At 42.3% G+C, this 23,638-nt stretch overlaps 1 protein-coding gene across 1 annotated transcript in view; it reads left to right on the top strand.

Annotated features, from left to right (window-relative positions):
* The window catches only part of PIP4K2B (phosphatidylinositol-5-phosphate 4-kinase type 2 beta), a 571,177-nt gene that overhangs the window by 398,190 nt on the left and 149,349 nt on the right, over positions 1-23,638 (top strand). The window contains exon 6 of the mRNA XM_044055292.1: positions 20,128-20,166. Within this exon, the coding sequence (XP_043911227.1) occupies positions 20,128-20,166 (39 nt within the window). The remainder of the gene's footprint in view (positions 1-20,127; positions 20,167-23,638) is intronic.

Consider the following 23,638-nt stretch of genomic DNA (forward strand, 5'->3'; position numbering starts at 1 on the left):
ACATGATCACCCAAGACCAATGGGGGTTGAATATAGTTTCTCAAGGGTACAGGTTCCACTTCCACACGCTTCCAAAACCAAAAGGTATGCCAAACCTGCCACCAAACCAATGGGCAGAGGCACAAAACCAGATTTCAGCTCTTATGGATATGGGACCTATTCAAAATGTTCCACAAGAAGAAAAGGGCCAAGGATCTTACTCAAGACTTTTCCTAGTACCCAGAAAGGACAAAGCATGGAGACCAATACTGGACTTGTCAATCCTAAATACTTTCCTGGATGTCCCAAAATTAAAAATGGTAACACTACAACAACTCTTGCCCATGCTGGGCAAAGAGGCTTGGCTAGTTACTTTGGATCTCAAGGAGGCATACCTGCATGTCCCACTCAGACAGTTGTGCAGAAGATACCTCAGATTTATAGCAGGCTCAATGCATTATCAATTCTCTGCACTGCCCTTTGGCTTATCTATTGCGCCCGGGGTCTTCACAAAATGCCTGGCACCAGTAATTGCATTTTGCAGACAAAAAGGAATTCAAATATATCCCTACTTGGACGACTGCCTTATTCAAGCAGAGAGCAAGGACATTCTTCTAAAGCACCTGGAGTTTGTAAAAAGATTACTAATTTGCCTAGGGTACACAGTAAACGAAAAGAAATCAAAACTAGTGCCCTCTCAAGAGATAATATTCCTGGGTGCAAGCTTAAATACAACTACCCAGATGGCTTATCTCACGCCAGACAAAAAAGGCAACTGACTCATTATTTTCAAATGATGACAACAAAGACCCAGCTCCCTGCAAGAAAAATTCTGCAGGCCCTGGGTTTCATGGCATCTTGCATTCTACTAATTCCATATGCCAAACTGCATATGAGGAAACTACAATGTTATCTAAAAAGTGTTTGGACTCAGCGTTGTCACAGCCTACAGACAATCATAACCTTGATTCTGTGCCTACAGCAGGAGTTTCAATGGTGGTCAAAGGCCTGTCACCACAACAAGGGACAGCCTTTCACCTTACCTACAGCCAAGCAGACACTAACAACGGATGCATCGGATTATGCCTTGGGAGCACATATGGCAGGAAAATGTATTCAGGGCACGTGGCCCAAGGAACAAATGCATCTTCACATCAATCAAAAAGAAATGCTAGCTGTACAGAATGCCCTGACAGCCTTCAGGGACCTAATACATCCAGGACAATTGTTAATAAAGACGGACAATACCACAGTTATGTGGCACATAAACAAGCAAGGGGGCACACATTCCTACCCCTATGCAGACAAGCCATGACTTTGTGGAACAGCACCGACTTACCAGGTACATCTGCAAGCACAATTCCTGCCAGGAACAAAAAATACACTGGCAGACGAACTAAGCAGAAATCTCATGGATCTTCACAAATGGAAGCTAAATCCACAAGTGTTCAACATGATAACAAGGGAATGGGGACACCCAGACATAGATCTATTTGCCTCCCCTCACAATTGCCAATTACAGAAATTTTGCACAAGGACTTATCACTCTCAAGCATGGAAAGTGGATGCTCAATCTTTCAACTGGAAAAACCTGACAGTCTATTCCTTCCCTCCAATGCCTCTTCTCACCAAGGTGCTTCTAAAAGTCAGACAAGAGAGGCCAAAAATGATCCTGATTGCACCAGACTGGCCACGCCAGCACTGGTACCCAGTCCTAAAGATTTTGTTCCAAGGCCCACATTGGCCTGTTCCTCAAATCCCTCATCTTCTGACACAGCAAAACAATCCAATTCTGCACAGTCAACTCAGAACCTTAAACCTGGCAGCATGGCAGATAATGTAGCCACTCAGACTGCACCTCTCTCTAAAGCTGTTATGGATGTAATTTTGGAAGCCAGGAGACCCAGCACTAGGAAATGTTATGTGGAAAAATGGAAGAGATTCTGTGCTTGGAACCAGGCACAAGGGCTTGACCCACTGGTCCCTAATATGGCTCAGATTTTGCAATACCTGACTGAGATGTTGGACAAAGGCCTATCTTTTTCTTGTATTAAAATCCATGCCTCTGCCATTTCAGCTCATTACAATACGGATCCTCCAATTTTTTCACATCCTCTACTACGACAGTACCTCAGAGGGGCAAAGAATATAAGACCCCCTAGGAGAGCACCAGTACCTACTTGGGGCCTCAACTTTGTTTTAGAAAAACTAACACTGCCTCCTTTTGAACCAGCCAGCACAGCTGATCTAAAATTCTTGTCATGGAAAACTGCTCTGCTCCTAGCAATGACTTCAGCAAGAAGAGTCTCAGAGTTACAGGCATTGATGGCTGTGGAACCTTTCCTCATTTTTCACCAGGAAAATGTTTCTGTAAGGACGAACCCAACATTCATGCCAAAAGTGGTCTCCAACGTGGCCTTAAACCAAACTATTCATTTGCCTACTTTCTACCCACATCCCCAGAATAAAGGGGAAAGACTTCTGCACTCTTTGGATATACACAGACAGCTACGTTTTTACTTGATAAAAACTTGTATTAAGAAAGGAAGATACTCCAAGACAATCGAAGCAAACCTCTCAAAATTGTTTAAAAATACTTCTTTATTCCAACAGATAAGTAAGCGCTTTCTGTTGGAATAAAGAAGTATTTTTAAATAATTTTGAGAGGTTTGCTTCGATTGTCGTGGAGTATCTTCCTTTCTTAGTACAAGTTTTTATCAAGTGTTTTATTGGGAGATACTTTACCCCTGCAGTGTTTACTATTTTCGTACATTTTTACTTGGACAAAACAAAAGCTTTCAGAAAAACTGAGCAACTGTTTGTAGCATATGCTGCAGGATCACAAGGAAAACCTATTACAAAGCAGACAGTCTCCAAATGGATAGGACACTGCATCCGCTTCTGTTATGCACAACATGACAAATCAGTGCCTAAGGGCATTAGGCCTCATTCTACCAGAGCAACAACCACTTCAGCAGCTTTCCTCAGAGGGGTACCAACCAAAGACATATTAGAAGCTGCAACCTGGAGCTCAGTGCACACTTTTACCAAGCACTACCACTTACCTCTCTACTCTAAATCCAGAGCAGGCTTTGCCACTGCAGTTCTGCAAGGCTTGCTAGCCTCGCCAAATCCAATCTAGACTCAGCCACCCTACCTCACCTTTGGGATTCTACCCAAGTGTAATGACTGCAACAGTGAAACACGATGAACATAGTACAGTTGTGTACCTACCATAAATGTAGATGTTGGAGTGTATTCACTGTTGCAGTCCTGGTTACCCACCCACCACCCCCCTCTTTGCTGGGACTATTCTGTACTTCTCAACTCTATACAACCTATGTGGTGTATTTGCTTTTAGAAGACAAAAATGTTTTTAGTGATATATGCATGGTTGTTTGGCATATTTTTATTTTTACAGCCTTCATATCTGGGGGCACCTGACATCTGGGGCAAGAAAAACTGAAGAAAATGGCGTCTGTTGCAACTTTTATACCCCTGGTGCACTGACGTCAGGGAAGAGGTGACAGCGACCGACGTCAGACCAAGACAGGAGAACCCAAGTGTAATGACTGCAACAGTGAATACACTCGAACATCTACATTTATGGTAGGTACACAACTGTACTTTCTGCCATCAGCTACTCTTGCAGCAGGGTGGACGAACCTGCATCAGACATTCATGCCATACTATTTATCAGTTCTTCCAGCACCTGCTTCACTAATTATTCCTGTGTATCTGAGTCACTAGTCAGTCTTGTATGATAAGATCAGTGAATCTGTCCAGTATCATCTGGGTCACTAGTCAATCCTGTGTCATATGATTCTTGAATAAGTCCTATGTCATCTGGGTCATAGTCAGGATTTTATCCACGTGACAGAGACTTATTTTTTTTCTTAATTTTTGTACACTACCATGGTTAATGCATTTTATTAAATATTGATTTGTTGCTTAATATACCTGTCATTCTGAGGATGTTGTATAGTAAATCTTGATTTGTTAGTTAGCATGATGTCCTTGTCATCACTGTTGCAGTATTCATTACTGAGGGGGATATCCTGCGGAGGACATCTGAATGTCAGGCCAGCATACCAAAGCCTTAGCTCCTTCCAGGTGCCCTATGACAGATGTAGGTCCTACGTCTAAGGGGTATGGTATATAAGTGACATACAAGCCCTAATCCTTAGAACGTCATTGCCACCAGTCCGAATGCTACTTTTGAATTTTGTCTTTAATTCGTTCATCACGTTGCTTCAGTTATTGACCTACTTAACATCTGTACCTCACTTCATTTCGCTTTCAAATACTTTCACACCCATAGCTCTTCCCCTTGCCTCTATGAACAGTTTAGACTTTTCTCCCTATTAAAGTCCCTTACACTCCACTGCCTCACACACATCAAACTCCAAACTCCAATCTGACATTCACCCAAATCCTGGCCTGCACCCCCACCACCTCAAACCCTCTTCATTCACCAGATTCATTTACTGATATCTCCCTTCCACCACTCCACAGACACAACTCTGACCTTCTTGTGATACACTTTAACCTCAAAAGCCTCCTTAATAAAGTTCACCAGTTCCATGCTGCCATTGCCCTCAACTCCCCAGACATAGGCATGATCACTAAAACTTGTCTCAAGCCCCATATAAAAACTGAAGAATTACTTCCTCCTGGTTATAGTATCAAAGGACAGATTATCCAAACGTGGCGGCATTGCTGTAATGTTCAAAGGCAACCTCAGTTTAGTACAGCTTAGTACCGCTGCACCTCGCCTGCCTTCAGCAGAAATCTTAACACGTCTAGATATTAATGCCCGAAAATACATTATTTTTGTAGCTGTGTACATCCCCCTTGCTAATAACTTCATGCATATTGAAAACATCCTGGAATGGGCCGCCTCCTCTTTTTTCAAGAAACTATTATAGTTGGTGACTTTAACCTTGACTGGCTTACCTGCTCTTCTACCTCTCCCACCAGCTTTATCAACTTATTTGTCTTCACCCAATATATCACTCACCCCACACATATAGACAAGGTCGCCAACCAGAGTTCTGTACTTGACTGGATTCTAACAAACAAATCCAACAATAGTTTGTTACTGGTTGTCTCCCAGATTCCCCAAGGATCACCAGCTAATCTGTCTTATCAGAAAACATACTCATAGTACTAACAATATTGCATTTCGCTATGTACGTAATAAGCAGCAGTTTTCCCCCACTATATTTAACACACTTTTACAAGAATATGACTGGTCACCTCTAAAAACCCTTTAATTGGATCTCTCACTATGGTATTTCAGTACTGCTCTCCTGCAGGTACTTAACTTAGCTCCAATCAGGAAAGTGTGTGCTAAATCTAAACGACTACCATATTTATCCAAAGAAACTATTCTTCTACTTAAGCAGAGAGACATAGCCTGGACTCTTTATCGCAAAAACAAAAGCAATTGCACATCTTATCAACAGCTCAGAAGTAAAGTCAAAAAACAAATTGGACAAGACAAAAACTACTTTCAAACATGTCAAGTGAGATACCAAAATAACACCGAACGATTCCACAAACAGATAACCTCCTCCTTAACCTCAGGAAACCTACCACTCCGTGCCCAACAACAAACCTCCATATAGACACTATAGCTGCCCAATTCAGTACCCACTTTATCACCTCAGTAACGCATTACTTAATAACAAAACTTCACCACTCTCCATACCTCCCCTTCTTGTGTCAACACTTCTTTCTCTATTAAACCAATCCAAACCAGTTATTTACAAAATCTCAAGTAAACTAAAACCCTGCACTCTTTCTGCACATCAGTTACCAGGTCAATTTCTAAAACTTGCTGCTTCATCCATCTGTTATCCTATAGCTATACTAATTAACCGCTCTATCTCTGGACAGAATGTTCTCCTACTCTGGATAGCTATACTGATTAACCGCTCTATCTCTGGACATTATGTTCTACTCTGGATAGCTATACTAATTAACCGCTCTATCTCTGGACTGTATGTTCTCCTACTCTGGAAAATATCCCATGGCATACCCATTCACAAGTTCATCCACTGATCTTTCCAACTACAGACCCATAGCTATCCTTTCCCCACTTGCCAAAATCGTAGAAAAATGTTTGTGTAAACAAGCAGACTAACTCCTTAAGAACAACCTTTTATCTGATTCTCAGCATGGCTTTCACCCCAAACATTGTACTAATACTGCTCTAATAAGTTTCACCAATACCATAAATCTCAAAAACAAAAAAACATTTGTCTCTGCCACCTTCCTTGATATGTCAAAAGCTTTTGACACCATATCTCACCATTTACTTCTCAACAAACTTGCCACATTCAGTTTTAGCACTGAAACCTTATGCTGGTTTTATAGTTCTCTCTCTAACCGTAAACAAGCCACCTTTTGAGGTAATAAACTCTCTCCCTTACTACCCGTTACTGTTGGTGTCCCACAAGGTTCCATTCTTGGCCTACTTCTCTCTATTATTTTCACTAATGGTCTTTGTTCTGCAGCTAATCCCGCCTCAGTCATTCAATATGCAGACAATTCTTCCCTTATCTGCTCTGCCCCCACCTTGAATGAGCTCCAAGATAAAACTCAGAAAGCCCTGCACAGTATTGAAAAATACTTACCAGACCATCAACTCATTTTAAACCCTAACAAAACCAAGCTTATGGTCTTTTCCAACTCCTCCATAAAAAATAATTAAGCTCCTCTGTCTAGCTGTTCATCCAGTGGCACAACTATTGAACCCGTTGAACAAACAAAACTTCTCGGTGTTACTATAGACAATGGCCTAAAGTTTGATATAGACACAGTATTAGCAATCAAAAAAGTCCATATAGACACAGTATTACATGCTTCTGGAGTGTTTCTCCCCGGGCCTCCGCTGAAAACAGGATCTGTGGAACCTAGTCGGACTTTCCCGGTCAACAAATATTAAAATAAAAAAAAAAATAATAAAAATAAAAAAAAAAGTCCATATAAAACTTGGTGCTGTCTATAGGGCTGAACCATATCTGACCCATCATGCCAGACTCACTACAGCCAGGACTCACTTTCTGTCTACGCTACTTTACTGTTCACAGATATTCACTAACCTTCGTAAATCAGACTTAAACAGCCTTGAATCTTGCTATAATAAAATCGCTAAATTTGCAGCAAACCTCCCCCACAGATCACATCACTGTATTGCTCTACAACATCTTGGTTGGATTGAACTCCCTCACTTACTCACTCTTAATCAGTTAATAGTTGTTCACTCTGTTATCCGTAAACCAGACCACTGTCCAGCCCTGTCTGACCTTGTTCAACTCTACACTAATCTGACCTCACTTAAGTCGGCTGATAAATTATTGCTCAAAGTTAGCAAATCTCATAACTTTCATGGTGATTCACTATATAACCACTCTGTATCCAAAGCTTGGAATTCACTTCCTCAGCATATTCTATCCTTTCCTGATGCTCACAACTTCAAACGGCACCTACTAGAATACTACTCAAGTCACTGGTTATGTTCATGCACTTCCTCTGGCTACGTTATCTCCATCCTGCTCTTCTGTCTTTTATTTCTGTTATTTTCCCTACTCTTATACTAGGATGGAATAGCCTATGAATGATGTCATTTGTCAATTCTACATTAAAAAAAAAAGTCTGACTTTTTCATGTAATTTGAACTCATACATTCATATATACATTTTTGACTTTTTCTTATCTTGTCATATCTGTACCATGTTTATTTTATCAGCATTTGTAATATTTACTTATTTGTGCAATGTGTGTATTTTTTATCTTAACTTTTGTAACTTTTGCTTGGGAGTTTTTCTCCCCGTCTCCACTGAAAACGGGCTACTTGCCCAGGCGGACACTGCCCGGTAATCAAGTGTAAATAATAAAATAATACTGAGCCTTCAAAAGATAGGTTCTCCGTTGGGGTCTCTTCCTTCGGTCATGTTATCTTTTGCATGTCATCCAGGAAAGGAGAATACAAACATGAGAGTCAGGCTCCCTATAAGGATAGACAAGGTGCTATCCATGACCATACTCCGTGCAAAAATATGTCGGACGTTTGTACCAAAGACAGTCTGCAGCCATCTGACTTCCCTTCCCTTATATTTAGAAAAGCAATGTCTGATGATGTTAGCTCATTTCTTCTGAATCTGCCTGCACTGACGTTTAGCCACCACTTAAAGTCTAAAACTGAGACTTTTCTTGTCCAGGTTTTTCCAGATGTCTCCAATAGGTTGGATGAAGAACCCAAAGACCATCTGGTTTCAATACCAGTGTCCTCTGTTGCAACTCTGTTGGTGGCCAACACAGGGCTGCCTACCTGCATGCCTGCTTAACCTGTGTCTATGTTTGCTGCAGACAAGGAGAGGGATCCATGGCTGATCATTTCAGATGGGCCTAGGGGGATTCCCCAGATTCTTGTTAGGGAACAAGTTTCTGTTTCCCTTTTTGAAATCAGGTAGGTGTCTGAACCCCCTCAGTTTGCCAAGGCTGGTGTTCCTTTAAAAAAGAAACAGACTTGTGGCTCAGATGGATAAAGACCCAAACAAAAAAAAAATGGCAGGACTTCACTAAGGGTCTTTTCAAAGTTCTTATGGCTTTTAAAGCCTCCTCTGGGCTATTTGTTCCTTCCTGCATTTCCTGGTCTTCTACCGCTTTTAAATGTCTTCTGGATTTTGATTCCTCTGAAGAGGATGTGGAATTGGATTCTTGGAAGTGTCCTTGGCCTACTCTTCTTAGATCCATTCCCTACTTGCCCATGGATCTAAGGAAGAGGATTCCATTTCCTCTGATTCCTCTGTTGAGGAATTACCCTTGGGGACACTATTTGGATGATGGAACATTCTAAATGCGACAGTTTCCAAATTTCTGATATCCAGAAGACTCTTGTAGATTGATACACCTCGACCTTCTGCATTCACTCCACTGTTGAATGCCTACTTTGACACTTTTTTCTCTGATCCCAGGCTCCTGCTCCAAAGAAACCTGACGAATTCTGTAAAGTGCCTGAGGCTCAGATGTTTTTAAATTAAAGCTTTTCTTCAGACCTTACAGTTATTTCTCTGGCTACTGTTAAGTTTCCCAAATTACTGTCCACTTCCATACTTTTATTCTTACAAGGACAGGTATGGGGAAAATGTTTATGTACATCTGCCTCATTGGCTTTCAGGGCTATAAACTACCCACCCCTTATGACCAGGTATGTACTGTGTCTTCCTTCCAAACTGATGTGCCTGATTCTGAAACTAAGCCTTCTGCCATTTCTTTGCGTTCTGCTTGTTAGGTAGCTCGCCACTCTAAAATGCAGCTGTGATGCTGCTGATGCATTTTCTAGGGTGGCTGCATCGGGGACTGTTATGAGGAGATATTCCTGGTTACTCCTTCCCTGAAGACATTAAGGCTGAGTTACTGGACTGTGCCTTAGACAATCAGAGTCTTTCTGGCTGTGCTACTGCTTCAAGACCTTGCAGGGTAAGGGAAATGTCATGTAGAACCGTAAACTGATTTTCCTTTCTCCCCTAAATTTCAGAAGAATTACCAGTCTAAATCTCTACAGGCAAGGGATCTTCCAAGAGGGGTTTTCCTGGTAATTTGTTGTACTTTCCATCATTCAAAAAGGTTATTTCATGGTATGAAAGCCCCTTCCTCCTTTCTTGGGCACCCGCCAACCTATTTGCCAACTTCTCACTTTCCTTCAATTCTTCAAAACCTTTTGGTGCAAGGAGCCATTCAGCCTGTTCCTCCTTGTCAGCGTGGCAAAGAGTTTTATTCCAGAATGTTCCTGGTTCCCAGGAAGTAGGGTTCTTGGGAGCTAATTCTGGATCTCTTCTTTCTCAACATGTTTCTAAAAGTTCCTCATTCAAGATGTTGTCCCTCCAATCTCTGATTTCTTTGCTTCCTTGGGCCTTTCTAGTGTCTCTAGATCTGAAGGATGACTTCCTTCACATACCTATTCATCCTTCCTTCAGGAAAATGTTACATTTCTGTGATGTTCATAGTGTTACACTGCTGCAGTCATCACACTTGGATTATCCTGCCATCAGGCGGTCCCGCAGTCGGCCAGAGTTCCAAAGTCTTGGTCCCGCGTCGGTTGCTGACGCTTCTTCCCTGACGTCAGTGCGCCAGGGGTTTATAAGATGCATCTGACGCCATTCTCTTCAGTCTTTCTTGCCGCGTGGTGCCCGAAGCAGAAGCAGTTCGCAAGTGCCGGTCGGCCGACTCCTGAGATTTTCAAATCGAATTTCAGACCGAAGTCTTCAGTAAAGCTAAGAAACCCGTTGGGGAACCTTTTCTTGCCTCAGTCCGATGTCAAAAAAAGTTAACAATTGCATTTCTTGTGGGAAGCAAATACCTCATAAGGACTTTCATTCTTATTGTATTCCTTGCCTAGGCCCAGACCACGACGTCACAGGTTGTCGGTTTTGTGCTAGGTTTAATAAACGAACTATTAAACATCGGTTTGATTTCGCCCGACATTATTTTGGTAGGAAATTTAATTATACCATGCCGTCGGAGCAACCGACAACCAGAATGCATAAAAAACGCAAAGATAAGGACAGGCAGCCGAGGCCCAAACCAGACTCCGAGGCCTCTGCTAGGCCAGTCACCGGTTTTCAGTGAGGTGCCTACACAACCCCTGACGACTGCTGATTTAGAACCCCAGGCGACATCCAATTCACAAGCGGAGATTGCTAGGCCTCCACAACCTTTAACCTTAGGCCCATCCGACTCCATGCCTGAAGGAGATCCCGGTGCAGTTGAAACGCCTTCAGTTGCAGAAGGTGTCTTTAGACCGACTACACTCACTATTAAATCCTATGCAAAGCTGAAAACTCCTTTAAAAACAAAGAGGACTGTACAGCAGTCTCCAGTACAAGGCCCCATGCCTAAGAAACAGATGCTTAAGATGGCTGAAGACTTAATTACCCTACTCTGAGTTTCCCATCCCCCTCCTGATAAAAGGCCAAGACAGGAGGAGGACTACGCTTCCTCTGACCAGGTTTCAATTTCCTCAGACTCTTCTGAAGAACAGGAATATTCCTTTCCCCCTTATGAAGACTCTGATGCTGAAGAATCTATCCCTTCTGCATCTCCCCCAGAAGACTACTCTTTTGGGGGAAACCTTACATACCATGAGGGAACATTTCCACTGGGAAGGCCAAGGATTATTCTGATTCCAAGAAAAGGCTCCGAGAGTTCCTTTTACTACCCCAGCACAGACCACTTGCTATTCCACCTGTTAGACATTGTGGATGATGTTTACTCAAAATCTAGTCTTAACCCAGATTCACTACCTCCTGCACCAGCCAAACCAGTCAGATACTACAGAGTCCCTGACTCGCACAAATTCCTGTATAAAATCCCTGTTGCTGACCCAGAAACCATTTCCCAGGGTCCCAAAGGGGTTAAGGCTAAAAATCCTGTGCCCTCTGAAAGGGATTCTAGAGCACTAGACAGATGGGGAAAGAAAGTATATACCTCAGCTACTCTAGCTATGAGGGCCTTAAATTGTCAGTTTCACATGCTGAAATATCAACAATATTTGATGTCTCAATTAAAACAAAAAATGCTCACACATACAGAACAGCCTGATTACAAGGAAATGCAAGATTTGTTGCATGCAGCTGAACAAGTGGGAAAACATACTTTACAATGTGGATTTGATTCATTGGAAGCTTCTTGTAGAGCAGCAGTGACAGGGTCTGTCATACGTAGGCATGCTTAGTTAAAAGAACAAACTTTACCCAATCATGTTAAAGCAAATTTATTGGATGCACCTTTACAGCAGGATGTTTTATTTGGTGTAAAAGCAGTAGTAGTTTTAAAGAAAATGGAGGATAAGGCAAAATCTATGCAGACGGTCAAGGATTTTTTACAAGTTCAACCCCCTCGTTTCAGAAGAAATTGGCCAACCAAAAATTGGTCCTTTCCAGCTTCTGCCAGACCACAGAGGGGCAGATACGCCCAAGGGGCAGAGGCCAGTCACAAGGCTCTTACCAGCCTCGACAATGGGGTGCCACAACCCAAAAAGGAGGACAAGACAGGTCCCAAACTACCAGAAGACAAACACAATGACTTACCCCTCAGACTTCCAAGCAAAACCCTCTTGGCAGTTCCCTTGGGGGGAAAATTAACACTTTTTGCAGACAATTGGCACATCATCACAAAAGACAAATGGGTCCTAAATATTGTATCTCAAGGATACAGATTCCACTTTCACACTTTGCCAAGGATAAAAGGAATGCCAAACCTGCCACCAAATCAATGGGCAGAGGCTCAAAAGCAAATTTCAACTCTCATGGACATGAGAGCCATTCAACAGGTTCCTACACAGGAGCAAGGACAAGGATTTTACTCGACTGTTTCTAGTTCCCCGAAAGAACAAAGCCTGGAGACCCATTCTGGACCTTTCAATTCTAAACACATACCTGGAAGTACCCAAATTCAAGATGCTAACACTACAGCAACTTCTTCCCATGCTGGGCAAGAAGGCTTGACTAGTAGTGTTGGACCTCCAGGAGGCATACCTGCATGTCCCTATCAGACAAAATTGCAGAAGATACCTCCGATTTATAGCAGGTTCAACCCATTACCAATTCTCTGCACTGCCCTTTGGTTTATCTACTGCGCCCAGGGTCTTGACAAAATGCCTGGCACCAGTAATTGCATACTGCAGACAAAGAGGGATTCAAATATATCCATACCTGGATGACTGCCTTATTCAAGCAGAAAGCAAGGACATTCTATTAAAGCATCTGGCGTTTGTCAAAAAACTACTAAGTTGCCTAGGGTACACGGTAAATGAAAAGAAGTCAAAACTAGTGCCCTCACAAGACATAATATTCCTGGGTGCCAGCTTAAATACAACGGCCCAGATGGCTTATCTCACGCCAGGCAAGCAAGGACAACTGACTCAATACTTCAAAATGATGGCAACAAAGACCCAACTCCCTGCAAGAAAAATTCTGCAGGCCTTGGGATTCATGGCATCTTGCATACTACTAATACCATTTGCAAAACTGCATATGAGGAAATTACAATGGTATCTGAAAAGCGTATGGACTCAACACAGCCACAGCTTGGAAACAATAATTCCACTCATACCCTACCTTCATCAGGAGTTTCTATGGTGGGCTCGGGCATGTCACCTCAACAAGGGTCAGCCTTTTACCTTACCCACAGCCAGGCAAACTATAACAACAGATGCATCGGATTATGCCTGGGGAGCGCATATGGCAGGACAGTGTATTCAGGGCAAATGGTCTGCAGACCAAAGGCATCTACATATCAATCAAAAAGAGAGGTTAGCTGTACAAAATGCCCTAACAGCTTTCAAGGACCTCCTACATCCAGGACAACTCCTAATAAAGACGGACAACACCACAGTGATGTGGTACATCAACAAGCAAGGGGGTTCACACTCCTACCCCTTATGCAGACAAGCAATGACCTTGTGGAACACAGCACTGACCTACCAAGTTCAACTACAAGCACAATTCCTTCCAGGAAAGAAAAACACATTGGCAGACGATCTAAGCAGAAACATTATAGATCCTCACAAGTAGAAACTAGATCCACAAGTATTCGCAATGATAACTCAAAAATGGGGGAGCCCAGACATAGATCTGTTTGCTTCCCCCCAAAACTACCAACTACGGAAATTCTGCACAAGGACATACCACACACTAGCTTGGAAAGTGGACGCCCTCTCATTCAGTTGGAAAACATTGGCAGTGTATGCCTTTCCTCCACTGCCTCTTCTGGCAAAGGTGCTGCTGAAAGCCAGATTAGAGAGGCCACAAATGATACTCATTGCTCCAGACTGGCCACGCCAACACTGGTATCCAATACTAAGGAACATGGCTCAAGGCCCACCATGGATTTTACCTACAATTCCTCACCTGCTCACTCAGCAAAACAATCAGATTCTACACAGCCAGCTCAAGACTTTAAATCTGGCTGCATGGCAAATTGCCTAAACAACCAGTCAACACTTCTCTCTAAAGCAGTGATGGACATCATTCTGGAGGCCAGGAGGCCCAGCACCGGGAAAGTCTATTCAGACAAATGGAAAAGATTCTGCGCCTGGAACCAGGCTAAAGGCCAAAATCCCCTTGTCCCAAATATTCCTCAGATTCTTCAATATTTAACTGAGATGTTACATAAAGGACTTTCCTTCTCATCTCAACTTTGTTTTGGAAAAACGTACACTACCGCCCTTTGAACCAGCTTTCCCAGCTGATCTACAGTTCCTATCATGGAAAACTGCCCTACTGCTAGCAATAACTTCAGCACGAAGAGTCTCAGAACTACAGGCCCTAATGGCAGTGGAGCCTTTCATCATTTTTCATCAAGACAGAGTCTCTTTATGAACTAACCCTTCCTTTATGCCAAATGTAGTATCCAGTGTGGCCCTAAACCAAACCATTCATTTGCCCACCTTTTACCCAAACCCCCAGAACAAAGGGGAAAGGCTCCTACACTCTTTGGACATTCACAGGCAATTACGTTACTACTTGGATAAAACTAAGACTTTCAGAAAATCTGACCAGCTCTTTGTATCCTATGCTGCAGGATCACAAGGAAAAGCTATCTCAAAACAGACCATTTCAAAATGGATAAGACATTGCATCCATTTCTGCTACACACACCATGGGAAATCTGTGCCTGGTAACATCAGGCCCCATTCCACCAGGGCTACAGCAACATCAGCAGCCTTCCTCAGAGGGGTACCAACCAAGGATATTTTGGAGGCTGCAACTTGGAGTTCAGTGCACACCTTCACCAAGCACTATCACTTACCTCTATACTCTAAAACCAGAGCTGGCTTTGCCACTGCAGTTCTGCAGGGCCTACTAGCCTCACCAAACCCTGTTTAGTTCCACCACCCATCCTTAGCTTTGGGACTCAACCCAAGTGTGATGACTGCCGCAGTGTAACATGATGAACATAGTACAGTTTTGTACCTACCATAAATGTAGATGTTCGAGTATTCACACTGCTGCAGTCCAGGTTACCCTCCCTCCATCCCCTCTGAACTAGCTGGAGTTATCTATACCTTTCTATCCTATACAACCTTTGTGGTGTATTTGCTTGTAACTGAAGGAATTGTTTTATTTGTATGTATATATATATATATATATATATATATATATATATATATATTTTATTATCAATATGTATTGCCTACCTATTGGGGGCACCTGATATCTGGGGCAAGAAAAACTGAAGAAAATGGCATTGAATGCATCTTATATACCCCTGGCGCACTGACGTCAGGGAAGAAGTGACAGCAACCGACGCCAGACCAAGACTTTGGAACTCTGGCCGACTGCGGGACCGCCTGACGGCAGGATAACCCAAGTGTGATGACTGCAGCAGTGTGAACACTCGAACATCTACATTTATGGTAGGTACAAAACTGTACTTTTTCTCCTCACATTATCAGTTCTCTGGTTTCCTTTTTGGTCTTTCTACAGCTCCAGGAGCTTTTAACTAAATGTTTGATCCCGGCAGTAGCCTTTCTGCAGACATCTTCCCTTATTTAGACAACCTTCTGATTAAAGCCTCCTCTTAGCAGCCTCTGCTTCAGGATCTAGAAAATATCCTGTTCTGCCTCTGCTCCACAGTGTTAAGTTCACTTTAAATCTCAAAAAGTCTGTTCTGACCCTTTTTCAGGATCTGTTTTTCCTGGTTTACAGGATTCAGACCTTGCTGATGCTGGCTTTGCTTCCTCCTCCCAAGATCCTTTCCTTAACAGTTTTCCTGTGTCTTCTTCCTCTTCAAGTGATGCCTGCAAGAGAATTTCTTTGAGTGCTGGGATTCACGGCATCCAACTTTCCTATGGTCTCCTTCTCCATATTCCACATGAGGAAGTTTCAGATGGTATCTCAAAATTGTTTGGCGTCAACACTGCCATCACCTTGACATTTCCATCCCTCTCTTGCTTTGCCTCAGACTTGAGCTCCTCTGATAGATTCATCAGATTTTCTGAATCCCAGCCTGCCTTTTCAGACTCTTCTCGCCACTTTGAGCTGTATATAGATGCTTTGGATCAAGGTAGAAGATCTTCCAATAGCATCAGGGTTCAGGGAGTTTGGTCTTCCAAGCAATTGGTGAACCAGACAAGAGCTTTGATTACTCACTTTGGTTCCCAGGTCTTTTGAGAGTTTTCACAAGTACCATTTATGTGGTACATAAACAAGCAATGGATCACAAAATCATACCTTCTTTGCAGACTGGCTCTTCAGGCTTGGGATTTTATGATTCACCATTAAGTGACCCCTCAGGCAGTCTGCATTCCCTCAGAGCACAGTCTAGTGGCAGACCATCTGAGCTGGTCCAGGGCAGACCCTCACAAATGGATACTTCACACGTAGTTATTTCTGGACATTGTACATTGGTAAGGGTACTCTTCAAGTAGATCTTTTTGATTTCCCTTTGAACAGGCAACTTCCTAAGTCCTCTGGCTTGGAGACTGGACACCATATCTTTTTGCTGAAAGGGCATGTTTCTGTATGCTTGTCCTCCTCTTCCTCTGTTACCAAGAGTTCCACACAAAATTATGTAGGACAGGTCCAAAATGTTGTTGGTGACTCCCTTTTGTACCAGACAGCACTGGTTCCCCCTTCTATTTCATATGGCCAAGGCCAGTCATCGCATCTCAGCTGAATGATGGTCACACAGGATCTCTCATTCATCTTTATTTACTCACCCTGCATTATTTGGGCGACAGGGATTTGATTGCTTTTAGACAGTAATTTTCCGAGAGCATGCTCTGGGTTTTGCAGCAGGCCAGGAAACCCACTACTCAAATCCTATGGTGCTAAGTAGAATAGATTTTCTATTTGTTGTCACAAGTATAAACTGGACCCACCTCCTGTGGGTATTCCTACTGTTCTCATTTGTGTGAACTGCTCAATTCTGGCCTCGCATACTCATCTGTTAAAACTCATTTGTCGACCATCTCTGCTTATCTGCCTTTGAATCTGCCACATTCTTCTAGGTTTGAAGTCATACAGTTTCTGAAAGGCATCCTTCATATTAGGCCCCAAGATTTCTCCTTCTTGCGACCTTAACTTTTTTTTTTTCTTTGAAAAATGAACTCTGCCACATTTTGAGACCATAGTATCTTCTTTTTAATTGTGTAGTTGGAAAGCTGTTCTGTTAATGGCTCTTACTTCGGAGATGAGGGTTTCTGAACTTATGGGCACTCATGGCTGTTCTCCCCACTTCTGTTTTTTTTTTCCCCCACAGAGTTTCTCTTCATACTAATCCTCCTTTCATGCCCAGTGTAGTTAATGATTTGTCTTTAACTCAGACCATTCGTCATCTTTTTTCTCTTCTCCACAGAATGAAGGTGAGAGTATTCTTCATACCGAGGATCCACATAGAGAGTTCACATATTAGCTGGGTAAGACTAAGGATGTAAGGAAATTTGCATAAACTTTTGTTTCTAACTATTCCAAGACATTGTGTTGCACTGTTTCTAAGCAGACCATCTCCTCTTGGATTTCTCAGTTCATTTCTTTTTGCGGTTAGCAGTTTCTTCTCCTGTTCATGCTCATTTTGCCATGGCGGTGGCCTCCTCTGGTGCTTTCTCGTAGGGTCTTGGATACTAGATCCATTTTGGAAGCTGATGCTTGGTCTTCTGTACACACATTCACTAAAAACTACAAGCTGGATGTTGTATCGAGGCCCAGAGTTGGTTTTGCCAGGGCCATCCTGCATGATATATGGGGGGGGGTCCTCTGTGGCTTCCTCCTTCCATCTGGGGTCCTCTGTGGCTTCCTCCTTCCATCCTCTCTAGGAGCGTTTGTACTCTCCCTGTAGAAAGGAATACTGCAACATTGAAAAGGAAGGACAATGTAGTGCAGTTGTGTGAGATCCTACCATGACACTTTAGGTCCTGTTTCTCACTGTTGCAGTATTCTGTACCTCCCTCCATCCCTCACCCCACCACCATTCTGCTCTCTTTCTTCCTCTGTGGCTGGAGGGTCTTCCCTTTCTGGGTGCATGTGTATTTGCTTTTCCTCTTGGATTGCTCTGGTTGTCCTGGGGTAATTCAGTTCTGAGGATTAGGGTCGCTTACATCACTTAAGTACCTTGTACTTAAGATGTAGAACATACATCTGACATACGGCACCTGGAAGGAGTTAAGTTTTTGGTATTCTGGCCAGACGTTTGTCTGTCCTTGACAGGGATGTCATTTTAGTAAGGAGTACTGCAACAGTGAGAAGATGGACATCTGTTATGGTAAGGTCGTACACAACTGTACTTTCTTCCTTTTGAGTGTGTGCTCTAATCAGAAAGTCAGTGTTGTTTCTCAGATTGGTCTGGCTGTTGTCTTTACTGAACAAAATGCTGAATTAATTACAAACTGAGTAGTGTGATCTCCGCTTTATTGTAATATTTTAGATAGCCGAAAAGTAATTCATGAAGTTTGAACTTGCAAGAATATATCTATTTATTTCTTGGTATATATTTGGTTCAAGTATGCAGTGATTTTAAACAGTAGGGCTGCTTTAATGGAAAACCTCATTAAAATTTATCTTTTGGGGTATTTTTCACTCTTGTCAGTTGAGCTTTGTAAAGTAGCATGCTATTTTGTTGTAAAATACATTATGTAAAGTCTGTTTCAGATGTTTATAATCTCTTATTTTTTATGACAACTTGGATAATTCCCTTTCTTATATATAATGTATGAAGTAGCCAACATTAGTGACATAAAAGGATAAAACCCTGACTATGGCCCAGGTGAGCTGAGATTGATTAGTTGCTGGGGTGCTTGATGGCAGTGACAGGGGAGTATGGATGTGCCCTTCCAGGGTGTGGAGCAAAGACGCACAGCCACAGTTGCTTGGCGCAGGGGAGGTATGCAGTGGGCATCCTGGGCATGGGTTTACAACTCACAGAACCACTGCCTGGTGATTACAAATGAAGGCTTGGAAGTGTGCAGCCACAGGGAGAAGGTACTGAGTCCCCATGGTGATGTAGGTAGCCCATCGCCCTGACGAGAGACTTGGTTAGGGACTTGAAAATGCTGTCATTGGTGGGATGCTTACAAAAGCACAAAATCCCCAATGTCTGCTTGAATTATGGCAGCTCTGGGCAACTCTTACCATATCTGGGGACGGTCTCCCACTAGGGAATGAATGGACTTGAGTCCAGTTGGGAAGGCTTGATGGTCAGCAGGCAGAGGGCAAAAAAAGCACTTGGAAAAGTATTTAATGTATGAAGTGCTTGGACTTTATGCATTTATATTTAATTAGAAATAAAGTAAACTGAATAAATCACAGTAAAATGTTTCAAAGTGTGAAGCTGTAACTGCTGAATGAATGAATGAATGACAGCTGTTGCGTAACATATGGATTTTTATACAAACATATGTTGTCAAGTAGCATGGCAGTGTTTTTCACAGCATGTGAGTTTAGCTGTGCCTTAACAGAGAACAGATGCTGTACACTGCCATGACAGACTACTTTGCTTATTCATTTGCTTGTTTTTTTTATATTGTGTACTGAACTAAATGTTTCTTTTCGTAAAATCTGTTGTTTGTCTTATAATCAGAATTAACTGCCGTATGCATTTCACAACTGCTGCATTCTGATTCCCCTTGCTAGTGACATATGAGCTTCTTTTTCCCCACGTGCAGGGGTCTGATGTCTTAAATTTGAATCTAGTATAGTCAAGTGGTTGGTATTTCAAAAGTAATAAAATAATATTGTAATGGGCCTCTTTCACCTTTTGTTACTTGTGGGTCATTTCTTTTTGTTGAATAAAGCAGTGATAACATAGTAATAAAGTAAATAGCCTTTCATAAAAAGGCATTGACAACCATAAATGTTTTGTTTTTTTTGGCTGGCTGGAGACCTCTGTCGATTTAGAAAGAAATTTCAACCTTGTTACTTTACATCACACTGTGACCCCTTCCCTGGAGGTTTTTTTTTGTTAGAAATGAGATGTACTGCAGAGACCTAGCAGTTAGCCCAAACACAGAACAACAGTGAGCATCTTGCTATAAATGGGATGTGACTGTACTGGTTTAGATAGTTGGATGTGTATATATTCATATGTACGTAATGCTTCAATATTTTGTTTGAAATTGTATTTTTTCTTTTTCCCTTCAAGGGTTCAACTGTGTCTAGAGAAGCAAGTGACAAAGAAAAGGTAAGGCCTCTGGTGGGATTCAATCTCTGTTACACTTGTTGGCCAGTCAGATTACGGTAACCACCATCATTATGTGCCTTTCTTATTAATGTTTTTCTTCTTTTCCATTATTGAGTAGATATCTGCCACTTTTTATACAGTGTGAATATAGAGGAGTGTAGTTTTGTACGCAGAAGTGCATCACTGGTCTCGTATCACCGACTGGTTCAGTATGTATGTGAAAGTAGAAAAACGATAAATAATACTTGGATTGGGGACTTTAGAGGTGTTGGTTTGGTAAAATAAATGCTATGCAATAACAGGTTTACAAATAGGGGCAGAGTGAAATCAGTTGGGAGGTAAAGAATGCTTTCAGGTAATAAATGGAGAAACGTTCTAGAGAGTTCCTACTTGTGTTGGTTTCGGGAATGGTACTCCTGCTTGAATGCTAGAAGTGTCAACCTCCGTTTTGTGAACGTATAACTTCAGATGTTATGGAATGCAAATTTCATATGCCTTTTCTGTCCATCTTCTACACAGGAGGCTTTGGCCCCTAGATCTCTTTCTTAGCTGTTTTTTATCTTCAAATCTTCTCAGCCCCCCCTCCCATTTGTAAATCTCTACCTTGCAGAAGCAGCATTGAAACTGTGCACCAAAAACAGCTGTTCATTTCTAGTTAAGTAGAAGAATAGATGAGGCTTCTTGCTTAGTGGAACATTTTTCTTGTTTTACCAACATACAAATTTTTCAGCCTTCTAGTTTTTATTATACATTTCAGATTACATGACGCATTGTGGATTGCAGTGATTTATAATAATGTATACTGCTGGTTAAGACAAATGCTACTCAGTGTATGAAAGATATAAACCTCTTTTTAACACATGAAATTAGCAGTGTAAAGAAAAGAAAGGAATATTAATTCATTCGGAATTTGTCAGTTATACCATTAGGGAAGCCGGGATAGACCAGAATGTATTGGTGACACAGATTAGGCTGTCATAAAGTAATTTATTTGTATGCAAGATTCAGTGTAGTCTGTAGCTTAAGGTAAAAGTGTTAAGGATGCCAGCCATCTTTGTGGCACGAAAGGATAAAGCCCAGACTGTGAACCATTTGACAAGGTCAGTTAGTGACGTGAGAGTAGGAGTAGGCAGTAGGGGAGGGTATGAGTGATCAGTTTATGTTGGCTTGCCATTTTTAGGAGGAGAGAGGTGGTCCAGGCCATTGCAGTGCCCACAGACTGGACAACAGGGGTGCATCATGCAGAGTATGAATTGGGGAACGTACAAGTGGCTCATTTGGCTGCATTCGCAGTAGCCTTCAGTGCATGCTTGTTATGTGTCTGAGGAGGGGTAAAATATAAAGCAGAAAAAACACTGTTCTTGTTGCACTGTGGCTGCATTCCATTGACACTCACTCCCTCCTCTCCATGGTGCCATTGGTTGCTGGGAAGACAGCGTAGGTGAAGGTCAGTTTCTAAAAGCGAAAATGGGGCTAGATGGTTAGAGGAGGAAGAAAAGGATATGTAGGTTGCGAAACAGCAGGCTTGGATGTTAAGTGATTGTTTTACAGAAGTGTTTCTAGAGAGTACTGGGAAGTTACTGGCTGGGGAGGGAAGGACCTTAGAAGAGGGAGAACAGCTGGATATATGTCTGGATTAAGGAATGGCAGACAGGTGAACTAAAGGGCTAAATATGGGCCTGCCAAGGGTCTGAGGTACGAATACTCCAGGGGTTTTAGGAGAAATATTGATGGTGGTACAAGAACTCTTGGCCAAGTCTTGTATCTTTTTGGTTTATGGAAACATTCCACTGGATTGTAAGGGCAGATGTGAGTGTGTACCGTTATATAATTTATGTGTTTGACTTTCTTTGCCAGCAGAGTCTGGGCAAAGCCAAAGCCACTTTTCATTGTTCACTCTACATTACATTCATTTGAATAAGATGTCAGTAAAAACATAGAGTAACACTTAAAAATTATGTAACTTAACAGTTGATACTATATTACATACACTATATCCATTAAGGATAAATATGGAAATTCAAAGGAGTCTCTGATCGGAAGTAAATGAAATAACCAGTTGTCAAGGTTTATACTGCTGATCATATTCAAAATATAGATGTGCAGGATATCAGTTTGGAATTTGTTCCACAAGTGGAGTGCCCCTCTTCTATTTATTTATTTATTCATAGGTTCGTAGGTTGGTACTAGGCTATCAGCCCTAGGGCTTATACAGGCCTAGCCATAACAATTTCCTGGTTATTTCTTCCAACAATATTTACTTCCCTGGACCCCTGTCTATCAAGGCAACTGACGTGATCCCCGGGATGAATTTTCTATCTCCCATCCAGTCATCGAGGTTCCTTTTAAATAGGGCCAAAGAGGCGCTCTTCTTGACATGTATGGGCAGTCTATTCCAGAGTCTAGGGAGTCTCTGGGTCAGAAACCTATCCATCCAGCATGTTTTGTTCATTGTGATGACAAGGTTTAGATCCCCGGAGCGTGTGGCTCTGAGGGATTGGGATTTCTTTAAGTGGAGCATGTCCAGCAGCTCTGGGTTTGACATGGTCTTATATGTTAAGCAGAGATCGCCTCTGAATAGACGATATGCGACAGAGTATAGCTGGAGTTTTTTAGATGGTCAGCTTATGGCATCTGCTTTAGGCCTGTGATTCTTTTAGTGAGGTATTTCTGTGGCCTTTCCAGTTGTTGCAGATGTCTTGAGAGGTACATACCAAACAGGGCGTTGTATCCTATAATGGGTCTAATGAGGGATGAGTACAGTGGGACAAAAGACTTCCTTTTTTCTGGAAGAAAAGCCCTTGGTGATGAGGTGTGCCACATAGAAGGATTTCCTGGCTGTTGTGGCGATGTGGTTATCGAAGGTGAGACCACTGTCCACCTGTGTCCCTAAGTCTCTCATCACACTTTCTGTGTTTAGTGTGCTGCCACCTATGTGGTGATTCATGGGTACATGTTTTTTCCCAAAGGGGATAACTAGACATTTTTGGCATTGAGCTTGAGCCCATGGCTCTGGCACCAGGCATCTAGTTCTGTAAGGCCCATTTTGTAGAATATCCACATCATTTAGAAATTCAGTAATGGCTCCCAGTTTGCAGTCATTTGCAAACTTTGTTAGCAAGAATCCCTTAGTGTTGGCCTGTACTTCAGAGAGGTAGATGCCAAACAAGAGCAGTCCTAGGACTGAACCCTGAGGTACTCCACTTGTCACTTGTCTGGAGCTGGATTTGGAGTCTGCTACTTTTACAGTGTGGGTTCTGTTAGTAAGCCAGTTGGCAACCCATCAAGTAATATAGGGATTAATGCCCAGCTTTGTAAGTTTAGCTCTGATTCCAGATTGGGGGATGGTGTTAAAGGACTTGGCGAGGTCCAGATAGGCTGTGTGGACCACCTTACCCTCATCCACAGCTCTGGAGACTGATTCAAAGAAGTCAGGTTCAGGAGACAAGTTCGGCCCTTCACGAACCCAAAC

Source organism: Protopterus annectens, chromosome 13.part0 (assembly GCF_019279795.1).
Source record: "Protopterus annectens isolate FY-2018-M chromosome 13.part0, PAN1.0, whole genome shotgun sequence".
Classification (NCBI taxonomy): domain Eukaryota; kingdom Metazoa; phylum Chordata; order Ceratodontiformes; family Protopteridae; genus Protopterus; species Protopterus annectens.